We start from the raw sequence: 20340 nt of genomic DNA, 5'->3' as shown, positions 1-20340 counted from the left end.
TCCCAACTAGTTGATCACCCATATAAAACACCCACTGCAATACATTTGCATACATCTATGAAAGGAGAAAATATAATCACTTTATTTTCAGTATACAGACTAAATCCAACCACAAAATAAAGATAATGAGTGAGCACACATGAACAAAATACTCCGTACTTAAAAAAAAGCCCACTTTTGCCGTGTCTGTTGAATCCATCGCTTGCCATGCTCTCCAGCGTTGTTTCCAAAAGCAGCTGCAGCGCTCCCAGGAGCAACGTTCCATCTACTACAATTCAGACAATGCTCCCAGTTTGCATAGAAGTGCTACATTTTCCTGTATGCCTTGAAATACTAGTTAGGTACAATACTATTTCACCATTTCTGCTCCCAAACTATGTCAGGTTCCCCTCCCACCCTTACACCAAAGCAAGAAGACTTACTTCTACACAGAGGTAAAATCAGCAAGTTGTAGCAACACAGACTCTTCAGAGGTGCAGAACAATGGCATACTGCAATCTGCAGCACAGATGGCAAGACACAAATACTGACAAATTGTACACACGCGCATGCACACAATCACCTCCGTAAAGGTTTCTCCATGGTGCGACTCCTTCCATGTCACACACTTTTCACAGAAAAAAACCAATAAAAAGCCCTTCTCAAATTTAGCCCGTTTAAAGCTGCCAACAGAATTTGATTGCATGTGCTATCGATGGGCATGTTATTGCTTGTAGTAAACTGGAGAAGATTTGGACCTACACAAGAGATTTGCTTGCGAAGTGCAAAGGTCACCAGTGGCCCTTAAGCAGTTTTACAAACTGATGGTTGCAGCCGGTATTTCCTGCACCATCCACACCAGCAGTCAGCTACAATACACTGCAGCTCTAAACATGCGTCGTACCATACTCTAGAAAATTGCGTCTTCTCTGACTGATATTTAAGCACACAAGAGCAGTCAGCATAAAGAAGTGTTACAATTAATTTTACAAAATTCATCGTGTTCATCTTTGCTCGTTCACCTTAAAAACGGGTGACCTGGGCTGTAATGGCGAAGGCCAGCTATGCCTAATCCTCTCGACACCCAAATGCCAACAGGAGAGGAGCTGACATTATGACAGAGGTATTTTACATGCCCAGAGGAGCAGACACATTCTCAGCAAATTTTCAGGCTGCCAATGGCCTACCTTGGTGCCACCTGCCCATGGTGAACCTGACCAAAGTATTTAAGAACCCAGTCTTTACCTTCAGTTAGAGATGCAAGATGTAAAGTTTACAACTGAGTGTCTTTAAGGAGTAATAAAGCAGCTCTTAGAATTTCTTCCAAGCAAACACTGACTCAAACACTCAGTACAAACTCACAGTGTTACATGGGAACACCTGCCCATTCTGGACCCCCGGCCACTGACAGCAGCTCCCCAGATCTTAAGTTACATGCTGCACAATCACTTTCTTTGCTAACACATCCTGACTACAACCTTAGTTTATAGCCTCTCTTGCTACCTATTCTCTCCTAATTAGTTCTGATTGCAAATGCTGTCCTTAGTGAGTATCAGAAAATTGACAGATTATTTGCTGCCTACTGGTGCTCCAGATGCAATGCTACCTATAAAAACACACAACTAAGTTTTCCAGCAGGTGATCCAAAACAGCTCCGTTCTCAAACGGCAGATCGGCAAAGGCAGGCTGCAGATTGCAAAGTCTCCAAGCTTTCCAAACCATGAAGTGAGGTAGCAACAAGCAGCCTTTGGAACAGCATTGTCTCCATATTTTCCCTAGTATTAAATCCCTTTTCCACACAATTTAGTGAGTGAACTAGAGGCTTCTCTGGAGCAGTGAAAGAAAAGAGATGGTAAATAAATAACGAGTGATAAGAAGACCTAGGCCAATAGTTTTGCAAAGTTTTCCTTTTTGGTGCCAGCACTGAGCACTGCTCGTTTTCAGGTGGAGAAAAATACAAAACACTTCAGTCTCTTTGTGAGATTAAAGTCCAAGTGACTTCTGCACAATCTGCTTGGCAATTTTGTTAAACTGTTCTCTGTCTTCCCGCCACATCTTGGAGGCGTCTACATTGGCTCCACTTTCATCATTTGGCTCTGAAATGAAAAAGACTGAAAGATAGGTGGGCAGGCAGACAATGGAGCAAGACCCTCTCCCTTTTTCAATAATGCCTCTGTACTGCCACTTCCCTGTGGCTTTAGAACACTTCCCCTGCTTGGACTACAGAAACACCACTAAAGAAAACCCAGTGACAGCTGCTGGATTCCCAAACGGTTCTGACTTAACTGATCACAAGAGAATATCACAGCAAGGTCCAGCTGAGGCAAGAAACAAATGGCAGAGGAGCAAGACTTCCTTTTGTTTATGCTCTCAGCAGCTAGGCCCCAGCATGCACATGGAACAACACAATGTGGCACCACCACTGCTGTCAAGGGTTTTTAAAACTGCACACTGCTCCCTGCAAAATGGTTTTTTCTGGTTCTGCAGCTTCACAGACACAAAGCCCTCCTGACCGGGCCACCCAAACAGGCTCTGTCACTCTTTGGGATGGCTTTTCTATTAAAGAACAACAAAACAAACCAAAAACACCCATAGAATGCTTTCATTTTGCAACGTCTTTCATCCAAGGATTTCAGAGCGCTTTACAAAGTACATTAAGCCTCTGTGACTCCAACACTTCGTTTTGTCCAGAGGTAAACTCAAACACGGGATTTATCGAGTGCGTAGTCAGCATACAGTGGGACAACCATCACAGGACTATACAAGTCACGAGACAGAATATACTCTACACATTCTCCTTCCCACACTAGCCCAAACCCACCCCAGCCCAGTTCACTGCAGATATCCTAGGCTCATGTCTTTCTCGACACAGTGCTGATGGTCCGCCCCTAAACCAGCAGATGTGCAGGTCACCCTGTTTGGTAAGCTTGGGCTTACGCTATCTGCAGAACCAGAGCTGGGAGTTTGTCAGCAGCCTGAAAGAAGCTGGACCGTTGATGTTTTACACTAACTCCTCCAAAAGCCATGGGAAAACAGGGTGCACAGGCAGAGAACAAGAGAGACCAGGTGACTCCCACGCTAACCAGTCTAGGTAAGGCTGCACCACGAACCAAGTTCTTGGAGGCCATGGGAAGCCCAGCAAGGTACTTCCCAACAGTATGTTACTATTCTGAAGCTAAAACGGTCCCATGTAAAAAAACATTGCTTGCTCTTTGATCAGCTTTGGTGCTTCTAAACCCTCTAAACTGTCTGAAACCTTTTATCATTCAAAACCAATTCTAAAGGACACATTTCTGCCCTTTTCAGGCAGTTCAGTGGCTTGGTTCACTATGCGGAAGAGGACCCATCTTTCAGGGAGTTGTACCTCACAGAGGTGATCCACAGCCCTTGCTGGATTTAGGGAAAACCATTTAAAAGGCTGTATGAAAAGCTTTTCACCCCACCCCTCTTCTCAGGGAGCCTTCCTCCAAACCAGAGGTAGCAGAATTCGAAACATTCCCAGGCTGGCAGCTAGCAAACAGAAATGGACGGTGCTGGCTTGTGAATCACAGAGGGCATGGGCTCCCATTTATCATACTGGTTAGATCTGGCCAGTAACCCTCCAGCTGCTAAAACTGAGACAGGCTGTAATCAATAGCTTTAAGACCCGCAAGAGCTGAACAGGTGTCATAGCAAATATAAAGCTGGAGTACAGGTTTTGTGCAGGAGCAGGGAACCAGCTGAGCCTCCAGACCCACCCGACTATCACCATCTGCTCAGTTGCTGCTGCTAGAAGGAAAGCAGTGGTCGCTCACAAAGCTAGAAATGCCTGTTTACTAATTCAGTCTTATTTTTTCCAATTATTTTCAGAGAACTGGTTTATTAATGAATAAATACTAGCGCTTTACAAACTGCGGTTGCTGCTGAGCAGCTTTAAATATCCTCTGCTTGCTTAGCAATTCAAACAGCAAGAAGCAGCTCTAGCTAACTCAGTAACTGCTATCTGATCTACTGCTAATAAAACAGCAGTCCTTACCTGCCAGCATGCTAACAACTGACAAGAGGATCTTTTCCACACTCTGGACGGGACTCCACCGCTCAGCGCTGCTCTCATATCCCATGGGATCATCCCCAGGAGCATGAAGAATAGAGATGCAAACTCTCCCATCTGGGTAAACTGCACAAGAAGTACAGGGCATTGATTGTTACTCAGTAGAAACACTTGGCCTCCCCAGATCTTTAGCACAGATGAATGTTTGGACTTGGCCTTCACGTGACTGAAGCTAAACCCAGTTTCAAATTTCCTATTCCAAAGGCAAGAGGGCACAAAATTTTAAGGAAGAAAATCCAGCAACAATCTCCTCTAAGCAAATCTTAACAAACTTGGGTCATCCTTCCCCAACAGAAAAGCCTTCTGGGAGCACTCCTGTCATTCAATAACCAGTGGTAGACTCCATGGAAAAAATAAGCGATGCAGCCTGGTGGAACAAGGCAAGTATTTATGCACAGACACAGCCCCAAGTCGGTAAGCAGTCCTACTTAAATCAAAGGGTAACCGTCACACAGCACTGAATGCATGTGGGGAGCTCTCCACTGGACCATGACCATAAAAAGAATTAAGCAAACTTACTCTGCTGCAGCAAGGAGGGAAAAGTGTTATGTTATAAACAATACAACTGATCTTATTTTGAACATTACTGAGTTGCAACTGAAAGAGTTCACACTATTTTAAATTTTGCTTAAAGCTCAGCTGCGTTAAAGAGCACGGAAACAAGGTAACCTATCAATTAGGGATATAGACGTCTTCCTGTCCCACCTTTAGCAGAAGCAAAGCATCTGCAACAGTACAAGTCATCTTCACAGACACTGGGCTCCACTGACTTGATAACGAGGCCAAGGAAATGTTGAAGAGGCAAGACAAAGAAAATGGAGCTCAAACTGAAACACAGCTTTAGCAAGATGGCCTAATTCTGCAGCTTCCCAAGGAATGACAATGCAGTACTTTCAGTGCTTCTATTCCTCGGGTGGCCAAACCTGTGCCACTGCCAGGAAAACAAGACAAAACAAAAAGAGGGAATGACCACTGGAATTTCCAGCTCATTTCCAGTTCCTCCCATTCACCCAGCTAATGTCTGCCCAAGCCTGCATGTTAAGTGTTTTGGAAGACTTTTATTTACATCCCCTCCTGCAGCCCCAGGCTGGGGATGGAGCTGGTCCAGCCATAGCTGGAAGAGATGAAAACAGCACACGTTGAATCAGCACCACTTCTTGCAAGTTAGGAACATACTGGTAGAAGGTATTTCACTTGTAAGTTATTCTACTGTTTTTACGCAGTGCCTCATTTAAAACAGCTGGACCACAAGCACACAGTCAAGACAGCAAAGGCTGATTCCAGGAAGACATACGCATCTTCCCACGCTGTCACTAAGTGCTAATGCAAGACTTGCCATTGATCACCACTTTGAAGTTATCTTCACTACAGCATCCATGAATGTCATTTTATTTTAAGAGGAGATAGCCCTGTGGTGTCTCGGTTCTCCCTGCATGTAACACAAACTGCAAGGTAAGGGAACACAGCAAACTTCAAACATCTTCCTTGCAATTCCTCACAGGTGGAGGAGTAAGCACTTGAGGAACAGAAAAAGCACTGCAGAGTCACGCATTTCTACAGCCTTTCTGGGTACGACCATCACAATACCACTTGAGAAAGAAGATTCAAGCATCTACTTTAGGTCATCTCAACTTTATATTAACATGATCCAGAGTCATGGAACTTTAAAGAGCTGAGCTGACCATCAGTATGTCCCGGTTAACTCCACGGAGGAAGTGCCCACATGCAGAGCCACTCTGTAACACAGGAGAGTCAGGCAGTTTGTGCTTCTCTGCACCCCACCACTCCTGGCTATGCTGCACACGAAGCAGCAAACTTCAAGCCAAGGCCACAGCTAAATTTCATAATGTCATAAAAATGTCCTAAGCAACAATTCTACAAAGAATGCCAAGGCTGACTCCAGAAAGTAGTGCTCCCAGCTGCAGAAGGGGGCTTTAAGGTTTTTACCTGTCCAAGGCTCAAACCTGTTAGCTGTACTTGTTACTTCAATGACTTCTACTGCAAAGTCTTACTGTCACCATCAGAACTGCAGAGAAAAGGCCAGCAAAATCTTAATAGTAAATGCCTGCAAACGTGTTATCTGCTTGGACAGAGCACTCTGTATTTCAGAAAGGCAACATCAGAAATGTTACTAAACCTGTGACTTAAACGGAAAAAGCCACACTGCCTAATAAAGCTGCATCCACACCGGTGCATATGAACAAATTCTCACTTGTTAAAATAACACCAAACTATTTAAACACAAGCCACAAAGCAAAACTGGAAATAGTCTGTACTAATTCATTAAGTCTCAAATCACGTACAGGAGATTTATCTTTAAAACTATTTATACAATAGTTACAAGTACTCCTGGGATGATCTGAAAAGCAGCAAAATGGTTGGAATCTTTATTGGACTGTTTATGACCAAAAGGTATGTGAGGAAAAATTTAATAAAGAGAAAGTGACCCTAAGACAGAGCAAAACTGCTGGACAGCTGAACACTCCTACTGCATACTCAAGGTTGGGAAGGGAGAGAACCACCTTTGGTAAGGATGCCAGCTATCCTACTGCAAAAGTTTGGTTTTAAGGTGCATTAGCAACCCACTCCCCTGTACGTCCTGCTGTATCAGACTCACTGTTTGGATGAAACATCTCGCACGTGAATCTCATCTTCGGAGGGCTTAATGGGTAGTCAAGTGGAAAACTCAGAATGGCAGGGAAAACCCCATACTCGAAACAGGTGTCTTCAGGACCCCTAGAAACAGAAAAAAAGCTACTCACCAGAATTTTAAATAGTTCTTTCATTCATTTTCTTGTCTAATGAGACATGAGGTTTGGGTTATATCATCTTCTCCATGAAACAAGGAGTTAACGCACTCTTATCCCACACCCCACAAACTTAAATCCAAATATGGGGTTTGGGAGGGAAGGGGGAAATCAAAGCTTGCACACTAAATTACTAGGAAGGTCATAACACTGCTTAATTAGCAGGGTGTGTCTGGATATATTGGAATATCTGGCTCCAAGGCATGTTCTGGGATTTGAGCGTCTGAACGTAAAGAAAAATCAGAGGCAGGTGTGGGACTCCTGTGCCTTTGAAGATACTGTTATGCTGCACAAGACAGAGATGTCAAGTGCTGTAGCTCCAAAATAACTCATAAAACCTATGGAGATTTCAAGCTGCCAGTATCAAGAATAACCACACAAACACTTATCATTATCTGATGCAAAAAACACAGCGACGGTTTGTAAAAATAAAAACACAGCTCCGGGACCATAATTGCTAGATGCAGGACAATGTTTCTTTGCAGACTTAAGGTACTTAGTTTGCACTCCCTCAAGTGCACAGAGAACAAATGGCTTCATCAGGGTTCTTGTAGAAACATTTCCTTATTGTGTTCATCTTCTAGTTCAAAGTGCAATCAAGTTGAGAATATAAAGACAACTACTTCACCCTCCCTACATAACACATCTTTGGAAAGTGAGCAAAAAAGTTTATTAGACATGATCTATTCAGACTTGATGAACCATCTGGAAGTTATAACACAAACATGATCTCCCTCGATTGCAAAGATCAGGAAACAAGCTTCATCATTGAAAATCTTAGCCAAGGAAACCTCATGTATTTACTAAAAAGCTCTTCAAACAAGGGTTATACTGTCTGCGAAATAAGGTTTAGGAATATATTCATGCCTTCTCCTCCCAATCCACATTCTCCATGCCAGAAAGTACATAAAAAGTTCAAGGAGTCTTAACAGTTAAGACTGCAATTGGTAACCTGTGGAAAAAGAAAACGGAGACCAGCAAAACCTAAAGCCCTAGAAGGATCACTCTCTTATTAAACTTTGGGATTCAAAAGACTTGGCTGGTAGATAAACACAAGAACTACGTGGTTTAAACCTGAATATTGACACTGGCAGGTAACAGGGAAATGCATCAACATACTGCAACGAATGAAACCATCGCAACCATTTTGTTGGCTTTCTGGCCTTTTATCTAAATTTAGTCAGGATTCAATTCGTATCCGAGAGTAAACTGAATGCTTTTTTTCATGAACATTTTAATTCCAGCTGCATTTTAAAAGCTTATTGTTGAACTTCTAAGAGTATGTACATACATGCATTGAAAAGCTGGTGGGTGTCTTATGTTCTGTTTTGAGAGCAAACACACAGCCTTAAGGGTTCTTCTGTCAAATGTGTTAACCCAACACACTCCATTTTAGGCCCTGCATTATGTGAGCAAAATGCTTTTGTTTTAGTGATTCAGCGCTGCCAGAATCAGCTACAAAGAAATTAGAGTTAATCCAAGACAGCATTTGCAACTACAAAACACTCAGAGGGACGCAACATTTAAACTTGACAGATCACTTGCAGTTCAAAAAGCACACTGGCAGAGCCAGAGAGGTAAAGAGCATAGCACCTTTTGCAACCACACCACCTGCAAAGATTTCAAAGTACACCGCATTCAAAGCCTCCGTGCCTCATGCTATGATCTCATCTGAGCTGCTACGCTAGCTGAAGTCCAGACTACCCAGTACTTGATTAGGGTTCCTGCAAGAAACACCCGTCCCACTGAGCACAGAGCCCTGAGCCAAGAGGCCAGCTGCATTACGCAGCTCCCGAACCCCAGGAGACCAGGCACTTGCTACTACCAACCACATGCATATGAAAGGCTCCCATTCTGCACAGGCTTGAGGCACAGAACTCTTAAGAAAAAGCTTGCCCTAAACCTGCTCCGTTTAAGACTCCGCACCCTGCAAAGCAGGCAGTCTCTGCATCTTTTTGCATGCATGATGCTACTCTACAGACTCCCCTAAAGCACTGAGCAGCAGCCCTCCGTTCTCCTCTGGCCATTATATGGCATTAAATGACTTGCTAGACAACCAGACTGTTCAGTTGTGCAAGAGATGTTATGAACAACTCCACTGACATAAGACATCATGCAAAAATAAGACTCTGAACTCCATGAGCTGGCTATTAGTTAGGCAAGCGGAAGAAAAGGATGGCAGGTTATCTGCCAACTTACTAGGGAAAAGCGCATTGACAAGGACAGTTAATTCTATAATCATAGCTTCACATACATTTGTAAATGGCTTATTTGTAAAAAGATGCTGGAAAAAGACCAAAACCCACAGTCATCAGATGCCAAAAAGGGGAATTCCGTGCTAAACAAAAGTCAGAAGCCTAATTATAGATCTAATTACCTTTCTAGACAGGTTTTTGATAAGTTGACTTCAATTGATACTGTTTAGTTTTCAAGTAATCTTTAGGCTAATAAAGTTCTTAACAATTACGTGGGTTTGTGTCTTTTGGGGATAAACTTTAAAAGCAACGCACACCTGTATATGCCAACCAAAGAGGGCCAAACTTGGGTCTTGAAACATTAAATTTATGAACTTGTACAACACAATGCAGTCTGCAGGACCTCACACAGCGCTAAGGAATTGAGCAGCATTATGATAAACTCTCTTGACAGGCTGGGGCTATTTATCATCATGAGTAAGTCACCCTGTTGCAGAGATTCGGCTTTCACAAATACTCTAATTCAGCTACTGTTTGATGTCTTATCAAAAGGGTGCATTTTATGCCAGGCTCCAAACCTCCACTGTTCAGAAAGATTACCACATTGTGTTTTCGATTCTGGATCTATTACACTCACTTTGGGAGCATAAGAACTGTTCTATCATTCAGACATGTCAATACGGCCTTAATATTTACATGTCTTAATATTTATCCAGCACTGCTGCTGCAGGCAAGGACACCAGAAATACAAATTGTTACTACCATTATTTAAAAAGGCTTTATTTTATCTCCAAGACAAGCTCTTACCTCAATTCATGTAATATTACCCATCCCACCTCTGAACTGATAAATGGGCAATGTCTTTTCTCAAGGGTCTTTTTTTTTTTTTTTTTTTTTTTAATTTATTTGCCACCACATGTGCTCTAGCTTCATATAAATTGGGTAAAGGACAAAAAGTATTCTGTTCTCTTCACTACTATGCCACTTACCTTTTGCACTTCATCTATCTAAAAATTTGAAGCCAACTTCACTTTAATTTCCTTATCTGCACTTCTTTCATTCCCAGAATCTCACACAGCACATTTGAGACTACAAAACATTTGAGAAGATCACCACAGACAAATATAAACAAGTCATTTAGGCTCGCTTTCCAAATGTACGCAAACACTTCTACTAACAGAGTTTTGTAAAGAGATTAAAGTAACCAAACATGTTTAGGGTAAACATGTTTCTATTGTACCACAGCTCCAGAATTTAGCAGATCTTAAAATATAATTTTATTATGACACACACACAATAGAGAAACCAAAATTAAAGCACCTCCGCCTCTCATTTTGTGCTGACAAAGACCCGAAGCTCAACACTCAGCACTTTAAAGGGCTTTCAAGTCTGCAGGCAGCTCCTCTGTTGTTTAAGAATTTGTTATGGAAAACATCAGGAAAAGTATTTTCTAGGTAATGAATCAAATCCAAAAGTCACTTCTTTGCTGTGTCCCCCGTGAAAACTCTACTCAACCACACAATCTTTGCTATGAGAAAGTACCAACAGGCAGGAATTTCCTTCCATACTCCAAGAAGTGCATTAAATCCTCTGGGACTTCTACACTGTAAGCAATGCACAGCTGTTTGAACTGAGAACTGGTACATTCCAAAGTGCCTGTTTCAGAAAAGTGTTAACTATCCCACTTGTAACAGAAAGAGAAAGCGCAAGACACCACAACCTAAATCTTTGCTGTCAGGCAAGAAATTACCTATTTCTATGCTAAGTGTTTATTTTCAGGGGACTGAGCTACCAGGAAGTATGATCTGTGTCTCACAGGATAAACTGCTGCACATAAACGAAGACATCTGCCACACTTCATATCAATCGGCAAGTAAGCAGTGGTAATCCAAACTTCCATTTACTGAGGTCTAAAATAACTCGGAGAATCATGCTTGCCATAAAGCAGGCTCACCCATGCAGCCAGTTTGTGTGGAACAGGTGATATGCTACAGCTCAGGATGCTTTTGTATTGGTTGTGTGCCCGATTCCAAGAGACAGAAACCCTGTTTTTCATCCCTAGACAACATACTCCAAGCAAACCAAGCTAGGAAAATTCTGCCACCCACACTAGCTGAGAATCTCGTAAGTCAGCACCAGTGGTTGCAGTGTGAAAACCTGCCAAGAGCACAGCAGGCATGCTGCAAGCAGGGCCACGGCCACTGCCTGCAGTGCTCTCCAGGGCCTCCTGGCCCTGACTGAAGGAAAGGAGAACACCAGCTCTTGCTAAAGGAATCTTGAAATGCAGAGCCTGGATCTACCCTAACAACAGACCATCAACTTCAAGACAGACTTAGCAGTTTGAAGCTTCGTCATTTTTTTATGCTGTAGCATTTGCATAAATTGTCAGACCCGAGTGACAAAGGTCTCTTTCCCTCTCCCCTACAGTTTCTGAACTTTATTTTGTAAAAATCACCAGCTATTCCACGTACTCAAAGTTCCCAGAGAAGGGTAGAGCATGAGTAAGAGAGTACACGCAAGAAAGGACAACTTCTAAGATGCTGGGCAAGAAGATTTTTTCTTTTCATGGCAAGTTTTGCTACAAACAATCATATCCATCAGTTTGGAAGGGGGAGGACACAGCTTTGTAAATAAGTCTTTGTCACTCCCCGAAACACAACAAGTAGTGATCAGAGCTAATCACCACAGAAGAGCTTTCTACACGGAACCACTGCACCAAACATCTTTACACCACCAGCTGATTCATGAAGTGTAGAGAACTTCAAACCATTTTTTTTTTAGCTTGAATACTTCCTCAGATCAATCCCCTTCCATTTTTCTAGAGAAAAATTGAATAGTAAGAAAACTAATTTTAAACTGATTTTTTTTCCCTCCTATCACTGATAATCTGTGTATTTTGCTCCACTTAAAACATGAGAACCCATCCTGTATTTGCAGTTGAGTAATACTCCCAACAGGTTTGTGAGATCTACAAGCAATTCACTGTTTCCTAAGTGTTTGTTTATGCAACATATATCTAAGGGAGCCCAAATAATGATTCCTGTCAAAGCTGCAAGTTACTTGTGCTGAGTGATGCTTATTATAATGACTCCTGTAAAACAGATGATCACTTAAGTTCCAACCCTGCCTCTGTCTTGCTGTTTAAATTCCAAATACAATCCCCTGTTTGGGTCAGAAAAGAAGTTCCCAGCCAAAGGTAGGCCAAGGTTGATGCTAGGCAGAACTGACACTATTCTCTTTAACATTCTTGTTCTCCTAGAAGCTAATCACAGTGTGCAAATACTGATTTCAGATACAAACCAGTATTAACTTACATAATCAGAGCTTCCCATTCAAAGAAGTTCTCTTCATTCATGGGACCTATGAAGAAAAAACAAAACAATGCTTAGTACCACCTGAATGCAAGGCTACAACTTCACAGTGCACAAGCCCTGCTCAGCTCCTCACCTGCTACGATCCCTTCTGGTGGATTCAGGGTCAGCTCTGTAAAAACAAAAACACAAGGATGGTTAACATGACCTGCAGGCCCAACCAATTTGGGTACCATTTGGGTGGACATGGCTTAGCACAGAGGCCCCACCAGTGAACACCTATGGAGAAAAGCTTGAGGACACCATGGGAAGAATCTTCCAGCCATGCTTTACTGGGCAAAACTGCACATGCAGAAGGCCCAGTATCTCACTGATGACAATTTAACTTCTCTGTGCAAGCTACTTTTCTAGGCAAAATTATTTGGTATTTTGTGCTTTTTCAGGTCCCCAACCTAGCCTTCCCAGGGGCAATAATTTAAAACTGAGGAGGAAAAAAACTTTTTCCACAGAGCATGGGAAACACTCTTCTCAGATCACTGTAGTATCTGCAGGTACAAACTCAACAGCCTGAAGAGAAGACAGGTTGTATTCCTGTAACCTTTATCTACCAATTCAGACTTGACAGCATATCAATACAAAATACAAAATGATGCAAGAATTTGGAGAAGCAGAAGCAAGAGAGACTTGACAAGCGGCTCTGTTCCTTGATTCAACCTGACTTCCCCTGCATGGCATGTAAAACGTGAGTAAAAAAAGCAGCAACAATAAAGCAGCCATGCCTGCACATGGCAAGTTTGAATCCATCACCTCTCACTTTCTGGAGGGAACTGGTACAATTCTCAATTTGTACAACAACCTTCAGCATCAGCACCTTGCTTCAAGCCTGCAGCAGCCCAGCACTCTGTGTCTCGATGAACTAATAACCTGGTTTTCTACTATCTAGTACAATGGCCATCAACTTCCAATTTCCTAAGTCTGTGGGGTGGTAGCAGCTGGCAAAGCAAAGTTCAGCCATGCACAGGCAACCAGTGGACCTGTAGTCCCTGGGGGGATGAACAACAGCCTCCCAGCTCTGAGCGAGACACGGGGCACCTGGTGGGACCAACAGGCAGGAGGCGACACTCCAAGGGTGTCAGACCAGAGGAGGTGACTAATTAGGCCAACTTAAGTAAGGGCTTCAAGTTGCTTATCTAGAACAGTGTTTCCTAACCAATGGCCTCTGGACTACTAGTGGCCCATCACAACAAAACGCAGCCATAGGAAACGCCACGTACATTCCCACACAGGAAGACAAGCAGGAACATGGACCCAGGGAATATTGGAAGTCACAAACCAATAAAGGAGACGCTTGACCTAATTTCTGTTGTGCTGTACAAGAAAACTGTGGGTAGTGCTGCACAAAACAGTGCACAGATATTGGTCTTAAAACAACTAAGTTACTGTTGGCCTCAAAAATGTGCTGAGATACACTGACAGGAAAGATAGCGAAACTCTCTTGTTCACTCAGATTACCATTAACTTTGGCACAGACCTCTTTGATTGAAGTTCAAAAGCACAGCAGCGGATTGAAACTCAGAGCTATGGTTTCCCACGAGGTCCTGTCGTTAAGGAGCAGGTTTTTCCAGCTTGATAGTGGGTCTCTAACAGCTTTTCTTGTTGATGTTTTTAGACAGAAATACAGAGATGTCAAAACCAGGAGCTCCTGGAATCATTTTGCTCCATCTTGTGGCTCTCTTTAAGAAGAAAATCTCTCTGATATTTCCCATGATTTTCCTTGAAAACGTGGCAGCCTTCGCAACTGCCCAGTAGCAGCATCTGCGCATCCCTGCACACAGACGTGTGCCATACAGCTTTCCATTCCCAAGGAAAATGGGGGCAATGGGAAGCAAGAGCCAAACTCTAGGGTCAAAGGGTCTTTACAAGGATGGAGGTTCAGTTCTCCACTTCACCTTGCTCAGCTCTCCCCTTGGAGATAGGCAAAAGAGGTTTCCATCCTTAAGGATCAGGCAAAGTGATAACTGAGCAGTGCAGGGGCGCATGAGCTTTGATTTTGAGTGGCTGCTACTGTAGCTGGTCACTGAGGAAGGAAAAACTCCCTTTCCACACGGATGGTTACATCCTACCCCGTGATTTCTCTAGAGCCCTTCAAAGGGAAACTGGGAGCACAGCTTTCACAAGCTACACAGCATGAATTGCCAGATGCAGCATCACCTGCTTCAGTCTTACCAGAACCTCCAAAACAGGGTCACTTTGATGTACGTTGGGGGAATTTTTTCCAATTATTTTTAAGTGAGCAGCAAAAAGCATACGATCAGAACACATGTTTTAATGTTTCACCACAGAACAATTTTGACAAGTCAGCCAGGCCAAACAGTCTCCCACCCCACTCCCCTCTGCCACCCCACTCCTCTGGGGCTGTCATCCCAAGCAAACTGCACAACTGAAGTGCGTCAGCAGACGAAACAGCCCACCCTCTGCTCTCCATGGCATCCAGCCCGGGGGTAACATCTGGCTAGCTCGAGTTTGGCCTCCTGGCCTGCAAGACTCCCTGCTTTGCCCGCATGGTTTAATGCTTTCCCAAGGAAAGCTCTCCCCCTCTGAAAGTACCACGCCATGCTGTCCTCTCACTTACCCACCCATGACAGGAGCATGCCAGTGCACACCCACACCCCAGCCACCATCACCCGACAGCCTCAAACACTGACATGCCGTTTCTGTTCCTGCACACACTATTTCCCAATGACAGCCAAGCCCTCTGCCTGGGCTGCGCATGGACAGCATTCAACACAAGGTACTGACAGGGGAAACACGGAACCTGATGCTACACCAGCTACTTGAGAGACGCAGCTTGCACAAACTGAGAGCCACCTCCCTCAACCTCCTTTCTCCAAGGAGCAAGGCCAGCAGAAAGACTTTGCAGGAGCCCTTGATGCAGCAGTTCCTTGCTCATGGTTGACTGGTGACTGCAGGTCCAGGAAAAACCTCTGAGGAGTGGAACGTGGCGATGTGAGTGCAGCCATTGGACATGGAGGGGCCCTCCTGCTGCGCTGGCACCACAGCTCTGTTGCCCTCATCTGGAGCTGTGGAACCTCACACCAGTGTGGGAATGTAGCCCCTGTTCTACAAAGCATTATAATTTCCCCTTGCTACCAGCAGGCAGATACTCTCTTTGGGGCAGGCAGAGCCAGGCCACCGCCTTCCTGTGCTGGTATTTGCCATGCTGCTTACTATCAGAGCTGCCATCAGCAAGAGTCATGGGATAAAGCAGCCTCCCACCACGCCCTACCACCATGCAAGCCTTCAGGGGTCCTATGGAGCAAACACACGAGCAGCAATGTCCTATTAAAGGATTCAGAAAGGCAGAAGGACAAGCAGTCAATGTGGAAAAAAGGACAAAGCAGCCAGGAAAGGGATATTTTGTGAAAGAGGTAAAGGGGAAGGCCAGGCAAAGTCTCTGTGGAAAACAAAGTAGTGGCAGATTCAGGGGGAGGAGCTGAAGCTGGCAGATGTTGCTGGAAGGGAAGGCTGTGGTGATGTGTAAGGCACCAGGTCAGCTATATATCACCACAACCACTTCAGGGTGCCCCAGGGTCTGGGGGGTCGTGGAGAGCTCTCTACTCAGACACATGCTGGGTGCATGTTGGAGGAGCCCACGGTGGTTGCTCTGAATCAGGTGGTGGGCTGCACATCTCTCTTCAGCACTGGAGAGCATCTGGAGCAGTTTCCATCCTCACATACTCCGTGAGGCACCCTGTTAGTTTTGCAGGGTGGCTTTGCTGCATGCAGTCAGGGGATTTGCTTCCAAATGGAAACGCAACAAAGTCCCAGCCTGTAGCACCATAGCTAAACCTTACTTTAAAGCTTTGCTTGTAAGCTGAGACTGAATGAAACAGACCCGACACTAGCAAAGTATAATGTTTCTGTTAGGAACCTGGGGCAGATTTGGGTGTACACACAATCAACGCCTTCCTTTTCATTTCACTGCTCACTATGGCCAACTACGCCTTAGCCAAAAGGAGGCAAACAGAAAACGCATTTTCTTGTTAAAGCAGTTAATATAAAGACTGATCACATTCTTAGAAGTCCAACAATACACTTTCTAAAACCTATCAATTTAGCTTATCTCCAAGGTGATCAAATGCACAAGACTCAGGAAGTATTAAGGACACATGCTCACTTCAGTATCTGACAGCACCTGAACTAAGATGCTTGAAACCAAAATCTTGTTCCTTCTACTCCACAAGAAATTATGTTTTCTTCTCTCTTCTCTGGCGAAGCCTGATCAGTGTAAGGCAGCTTGAGCTCGTGTGGACACATGGCGCAGTGTGCACCTGGGGTATTTCCTAAGTGTTATGCTTAGGAAAGAGCATTTTCAAAGCAGGTTTAACAGAGACAGCAGCAGAGGCCTACTGCAAACGTTCATCCTTCTCTTCCCCCTGGAGATAGCAGCTCATCACATCCCACACTGACGCAGTGGGAGTTTTCTTCCAGCTCCACACAAACACTCTCCAAACAATAAGGACAGGAAGCACCCACTGAAGCACTACCAGATTCTGCTCTGTACACCCAAGGTGTATTTTTTGGGTGAATTTTAAAATCTCAGAATTAATGTAAATGTTATATTTTTAACCCAACAGCACTCCCAATGATACCCGTTGGCATTACCATCCACTGCTCTATTGCCTGGTCATACCAGAAAGGAAACACAGCATATACAACTAGACACTACAAATCTTGCACCTTCACAGATTTGACTTAATGCTTTTAAAGTAACCCATTTTAGATCTAAAAAGTTCAGCCAGCAATAACACATCTTCAAGATCATACAGCCAGGAAACAGTAAACATAGAAAAAGAAGGCTTCCATGTCTTAAAGTTCCCAAATGTAAGCTGCTATTGAGAGACTAATTTCAGGCTTTAATACTATTCTAGGTCTACAGTTAATAACAAACATATACTCTAACACAAATTATGCCCTTTTTTATGTCTGTTTTTTTTTGAAAGCTTTAGCTACATTAGTTCTGGCAGAGTAGAAAAAAAAAATCACACTCCAAACATGCAAAGGAAGGTCTAAGTGAGGACCAAAAAAATACCCCAAAACTAATCTCATCTGGCTCCCCATAGCCACCTTCCCCTCCTTCTCCACAAGGACGGAAAAACAGTGGAATTTCACAGCCTCTCCCAAAATGGAATCATGTATTTCGGTTCCAATTGGTAGAAACTCCTCACAAGGTCAAGCATTTTTCACATAAGGTAACAATAAACTTTTATTTAAAGATTTAAACACGTGTGTGCACATACACAGAGAAAATCAAAGGCCTAAACTAAAAAAAAAAAAAAGAGAGCAAGCAAGGAAAGAATTAGAAGTCTGGTAAACAAAATACACCCAACCAGCAAGGCACTGACTGCCAAACATCTCCGCCACAGCTAGAACTAACTAAAGGGAAGAGATAGAGAAGGAGAAAGAGGAAAATAAAAGAAAAACAAAACTGTCTGCACAAATATATACAGACACATATACCAGATATCATCCAAGGTGGGCAGCTGGAAGGAAGGGGTCATTTAAAGTTGTTTCCACACTCGCATTCACCCACGGCCATGCAGTGTTTAAGCCTGCACCGAGAACACATATCGCCAGGAGGGAGCTGAAAGTTCACGCAAAGCTGAACCTCAGACTACAGCCCCGTCCCAAGACAAGACTTTCTCTTTTTCTGCAAAAAGAGGCAGTAGAACTACCACAACTAGGAAATATTTTTCAAAATAACTTGCTGAAAATTTCCACAAGGCAGAACAACTTCTGAAGAGCTAGAACTAACTGCCTGGGGTCTTTTGTGAAACACTAGGAAAAGGCTGTAATTCAGGCTTGATTCTGGGTTTTGTAGCAAAGTTTGATGAGCTAAAGGAAAGTAACAACCCTACAAATGCGCATACAGCACAGGGCAACCCAAGCGGCCACAGAAACCAAAAAAGTCTAGCTTACTCCTGTAACTCAGAAGCATTGTACGCTTAGCCATTGTGGACTACACTCATTTTTTACAATGCTATGCTTTATTTTAGAGTTGGGAAAGTAGTTCTAAAGGAAGATCACAAACAAGGTGTTGCCTCAGTTCACTATGTTACTCTGGGAAACTGCAGAAAAGATTCACAGAATATCTGCCTGTAGCATTAAGTCAAAACCTTTTTGATGCTATTTAATATCACTTTTTCCTAAAGAACTCACTCATACAAGATATTCTAGTAAGATCTCAAAGTTTCTCAACAACAAAAGGATCAAAAATGCTTTTTGGGACTTAGGGGATTTATATAAGAGAATAGATAAAAACAGAGTCAAGTCTTTTTGCAGCTGCCTTTCAGGTCAGCGCTTCTGGATTAAACCAGAAAAACACAGATTTCTAGGACACACTGTCAGCACAAGCTTTACCCACACAACTGTGCCAGCAGGGCTCACCCACCACCCTGAGCTGCTATCAACAGCAGCCCAAGGGGCTGGGGGCCCCACACCAGCCCTGGCCCTCAAAACACCTGTGTGAGGATTCAGCTTATAGACCTGTGTTCTGCAAGGCAGCCTGAGAATAAACACAGTACTGGCAGGAAACACATCTATAAATAAGTCTGTTTTATACAGGCTGGAGTCTTCTACTAACTGAAGGTAAAGTGAGAAACAATTCCTTGTCCCTGGACAACCGCAGGAGCTCTATAAATGACCTTCACCGCAGCAGGAGGCCAGTTCTCACAGCCTAATGCCATCCTTCCCCTACCAAACACTTCTTTTTTTTTTTCTCTGTTCTACTTCCTTGCCTTAAATAAAAGGCCAGAACATCAGAGGCCAAAAGCAACTAGGTAAACAAAAAACCAAGAACAATTTCTTGCCAAGAAAAGCTGCCGCTGGACACCTCGCAAGCTCACCAGGGAGGTGACCCACCCTGGGAGAAATGGGATGTCCCTGAGGGACCCAGCCCGCAGCAGCGGGTCCCTGCTCCCTCCGATGGGGCAGCAAAGATCGCTGCTCGCCACCCTGTGCAAGTCACATCTCACAGAGATTTTTTAAACAATCAATCAAGTCTATGCTACTGGTCACTAAATTCAAATTTAAGTGCTGTTACTGACCCCTGCGCTTCTGTTAAGGCCTTGACAAAACACCTCTATCTTGGAGGTAACAAAGCTCTGCCACAGAGGCTTCTATGGACGCACTTTGAACCACCTGGAAAACTGAACCAGGAAAAAAACCCCAAACCTGGCTGCTTGCCCAGGATGCCCTGGCATCCCCCATGACTAAACTCTCCCTGCAACTGACTGCCAGATGTGTCAACCGCGCACGAACCGCCCTTCGGCGGCCCAGCCGAGAGCCGACAGGTCCCCTCAGCCCCGGGGCGGTTTCCCACCGAGGCCTACAGCAACGGCGAAGGGAAAACGAGCCTGCAGAGGGAAGCGGTGCCATCCGTGACCGCCCTCTTCCACAGCCGCACTTCAAAGCCCCCGGTGACCCCAAAACCCCGCGGCGGTGCCCTGCAAGGAGACCGGGAGCGCTACGCGGGCCCAGCGGCGCGGAGCCGCCGGCGCCGGCTGGGAAACGTGCAGAGCGACAGAGGGAGGCCCGCCGCCGCCCGGCCTGTCCCGCCGCCGCCCGGCCACCGGGCTTTCAGAAGGGCCCCGCCGGGAGGGGAAGCTCGAGGAGCGCTCCGCCGCTCCCCCGACTCACGCTTGTATTCCGCCATCAGCCGCTTGAGCGCCGTCCCCGCCATGGCACCGCCCCACCGCCGCTCCCGGGCGGCCGGCTAGCGAGCGCGGCCGGCTAGAGAGGCCGCCTACCCGCCGCTCCGCCTCGATGGTACGCGCCCAGTCCTCCCAGCGCCGGGCGGCGCCGCGCATGCGCAGAGCACCGCGCCCCGGCGGGCTGCAGCACGGCGGCCGCGACGGGGGCTCGGGGCGCTGCGCGGGCAGCGGGAGGCGGCTGTCAGC

At 44.8% G+C, this 20340-nt stretch overlaps 1 protein-coding gene across 3 annotated transcripts; it reads right to left on the bottom strand.

Annotated features, from left to right (window-relative positions):
- Window positions 1–58: 58 nt before the first annotated feature.
- UBE2G2 (ubiquitin conjugating enzyme E2 G2) lies at window positions 59–20216 on the bottom strand. Of its 3 annotated transcripts, none has more exons than XM_055723363.1 (6): window positions 20081–20216; window positions 12519–12554; window positions 12386–12431; window positions 6687–6805; window positions 3995–4135; window positions 59–2090 (listed from the first exon to the last, which is right to left on the bottom strand). In XM_055723363.1, the coding sequence occupies exons 1-6, from the start codon at window positions 20121–20123 to the stop codon at window positions 1963–1965; spliced, it is 513 nt and encodes a 170-aa protein (XP_055579338.1). In that variant the 5' UTR covers window positions 20124–20216; the 3' UTR covers window positions 59–1962. The 3 variants fall into 3 exon arrangements, with proteins under 3 accessions (XP_055579338.1, XP_055579339.1, XP_014136313.1); XM_055723364.1 differs by having other exon boundaries at window positions 59–2075; window positions 20081–20204; XM_014280838.3 differs by lacking the exon at window positions 20081–20216 and adding an exon at window positions 13914–14749.
- Window positions 20217–20340: the final 124 nt, after the last annotated feature.

This window comes from Falco cherrug, chromosome 11 (genome assembly GCF_023634085.1).
Source record: "Falco cherrug isolate bFalChe1 chromosome 11, bFalChe1.pri, whole genome shotgun sequence".
Lineage (NCBI taxonomy): Eukaryota > Metazoa > Chordata > Aves > Falconiformes > Falconidae > Falco > Falco cherrug.
Note: the sequence above shows the minus strand (reverse complement) of the source record. Positions and strands in the feature narration are given on the sequence as shown.

Coding starts and splice junctions, on each gene's coding strand:
- UBE2G2 (XM_055723363.1), bottom strand. CDS start 20,123: ATGGCGGGGACGGCGCTCAAGCGGCTGATGGCGGAATACAAGC. Junction 4,136..6,686: donor CGAGATGTTTCATCCAAACA/GTGAGTCTGATA, acceptor CTTCTTGTGCAG/TTTACCCAGATGGGAGAGTT. Junction 2,091..3,994: donor AGTTGTTAGCATGCTGGCAG/GTAAGGACTGCT, acceptor CCTATCTTTCAG/TCTTTTTCATTTCAGAGCCA.